This window comes from Mandrillus leucophaeus, unplaced genomic scaffold (genome assembly GCF_000951045.1).
Source record: "Mandrillus leucophaeus isolate KB7577 unplaced genomic scaffold, Mleu.le_1.0 Scaffold43, whole genome shotgun sequence".
Lineage (NCBI taxonomy): Eukaryota > Metazoa > Chordata > Mammalia > Primates > Cercopithecidae > Mandrillus > Mandrillus leucophaeus.
Genome location: NW_012104587.1, coordinates 3,990,522 through 3,993,081, shown reverse-complemented (window position 1 = coordinate 3,993,081; position 2,560 = coordinate 3,990,522). Strand labels below are relative to the sequence as shown.

Below are 2,560 nucleotides of genomic sequence, written 5' to 3'. Positions count from 1 at the left end.
CCTTCCCGGCTGACCCAGCTCATTACCTTCTTTGGAGAAGGGGTCGAAGAGGGCCAGCTCAGCCTCGGTGAGGGGGCCTCGGGCAGGGGAACCAGACGCTTCCTCGGTGCTCTCACAGTTAAAGAGAAGATCCAGGGCCTCCTGGGCAGGGCTGGATGGTGGGGGGTCCACTGAGGAAGAGATAATTGGGGTCATGAATACCCGCATTTATTTCTCAGCTTTCAAAATGGAATTACTCTCTCTCTAAACCCTTGCAGCAACCATGGGCATAGACAAGCCCGTTATTAGGGTTTATGCCCATTTTACAGATTAAGAAACTGTAGTGCAGAGAAGGAAAAGGACCTGCCCAAAGTTCCTCAGCCAGTCAGTGATAGACCTGGACACATGCCCATTTCTCACTAAGACCACTGAGGAGTGAGTGTGGCCCCCTCCCCACTCGGTACCCTCCAGCCTTGGTTCCCTCCTCCCACCCTGATGTACCTGGCACCTCCAATTCCTCAAGGCCCCTCCTTTCTGCAGGGAGCGGCTGGGGTAGCCGGGGGTCATCAGGGGGCGGGGTGGGGATCAGAGGGGGTGGCAGGATGTGCAGGTCCCTGGACATCTCCGAGGGTCGAGTCACCTCCCCACCCTGCAGGACAGAAAGATCAGCCATGGGGAGTCATGGGGTGCAATCTGGTGGGTGGGTAAGTGGCCCAAGTTCTAATAAGGTGGAAGGTGCACATACCCTGAAGAACTCCTTGAGCTGGGGGCTGTTGTTGAGCGCAGGTATGTGCACGGTGAAGCGAAGCAGGTCCTCTGCCCCCTTTCGCCGCTCCTCGATCACTGAGGCTTCAAATCGGCCTACAGCCCCCAGGACAAGGAACAGGGGAGAGTGGTGGTGACATATAGGGGCTTCTGCCCCAAGGCCACTTTTCCTGGTCCTGCCTGAGATGCTCTGAGCAACTCACTGCCCTCCTACCCCTTCTCCCAGCAATCTTCTCTGGCTCCTCCTGGGGTGAGGGAGGGGCTTCCAGGACGGATCAATTTCCTTATTCATTCATTTGCCAGATGTTTACTGAGCACCTACTATATGCTAGACTCAGAAGGTGAACAGGGGAGGAACAAGTCTCTGCCCTTGTGAATATCACATCCTACACAGGGGGAGCTAGGTAGTTAACAAGAAACAAAAACATTTCTGATGGCTTTGATCTGATGAGGAGAAAAGTAAGGCTCAGAGAGGGAAAGTGACTTGCCCAAGGTCACACAGCAAGTAGCCCCCGTTTGTTTTTTGAGACAAGGCCTGGCTCTGTTATCTAGGCTGGTGTGCAGTGGCACAATCTCAGCTCACTCTAACCTCTGCCACCTGGGATCAAGCCGCCCTCCTGCCTCAGCCTCCCAAGTAGCTGGGACTATAGGTGCACACCACCATGCCTGGCTGATTTTTGTATTTTTTGTAGAGATGGGGTTTTACCATGTTGCCCAGGCTGGTCTTGAACTCCTGAGCTCAAGTGATTACCTTGCCTTGGCTTCCCAAAGTGCTGAGATCACAGGTGCAAGTCACAGTTTCACTGCTCTGTCCTAGGTATTATGCAGTGCAGGCTAACTCTGGTCCAGTTACTGTGTGGCCATTCTGTGGTACTTCCCCACTGGCCTGGCATAACCTGACAACAGCAATCCTTCACCTTGCTTCAAAAGAACAAAAGAACATCTCGGCCTGGCGTGGTGGCTCACACCTATAATCCCAGCATTTTGGGAGGCCAAAGCAGGTGGATCACTTGAGGTTAGGAGTTCAAGACCAGCCTGGCCAACATGGTGAAACCCCGTCTCTACTAAAAGTAAAAAAATTAGGTGTGGTGGCGCACACTACTTGGGAGGCTACTTGGCTACTTGGGAGGCTGAGGCAGGAGAATCACTCAAACCTGGGAGGGCAGAGTTTGCAGTGAGCTGATATCATGCCACAGGACTCCAGCCTGGGCGACAGAGTAAGACTCTGTCTCAAAAAACAAAAACAAAAACCAGCAACAACAAAGAACACCTCACGTGAGTACGCAGACGCAAGCAACTGTTCAGCACTGTCTAATACAGATATGAGCTACATATGCAATTTTACATTTTCTAGCAGCTACAGTAAATAAAAGAAAAAAAGAAACAACTTTTTTTTTTTTTTTTGAGACGGAGTCTCACTCTGTCGCCCGGGCTAGACTGCAATGACACAATCTTGGCCTCCCAGGTTCAAGCGATTCTCCTGCCTCAGCCTCCTGAGTAGCTGAGTTTACAAGCGCCCGCCACTACACCCAGCTAATTTTTTGTATTTTTAGTAGAGACAGAGTTTCACCAAGTTGGCCAGGCTGGTCTCAAACTCCTGATCTCGTGATTCATTTGCCTCAGCCTCCCAAAGTGCTGGGATTACAGGTGTGAGCCATCACGCCCAGCCACAAGTTAATTTTAATATTTTATTTAACCCAATATATCCCAAATATTCTCACTGCAACATGTAATCAATATAGTAAGTATTGAGATAGGCTGGGTGCAGTGTCTCAGGCGTGTAATCCCAGCACTTTGGGAGGCCAAGGCGGGCAGA

General features: G+C 51.3%; 1 protein-coding gene across 1 annotated transcript in view; it reads right to left on the bottom strand.

The window, feature by feature from the left end:
* Positions 1–2,560, bottom strand: part of SNX15 (sorting nexin 15) — a 19,781-nt gene that overhangs the window by 10,928 nt on the left and 6,293 nt on the right. Inside the window, exons 3-5 of the mRNA XM_011993594.1 lie at positions 725–894; positions 481–628; positions 8–170 (exon numbers count right to left, since the gene is read on the bottom strand). Of these exons, the coding sequence (XP_011848984.1) occupies positions 8–170; positions 481–628; positions 725–894 (481 nt within the window). The remainder of the gene's footprint in view (positions 1–7; positions 171–480; positions 629–724; positions 895–2,560) is intronic.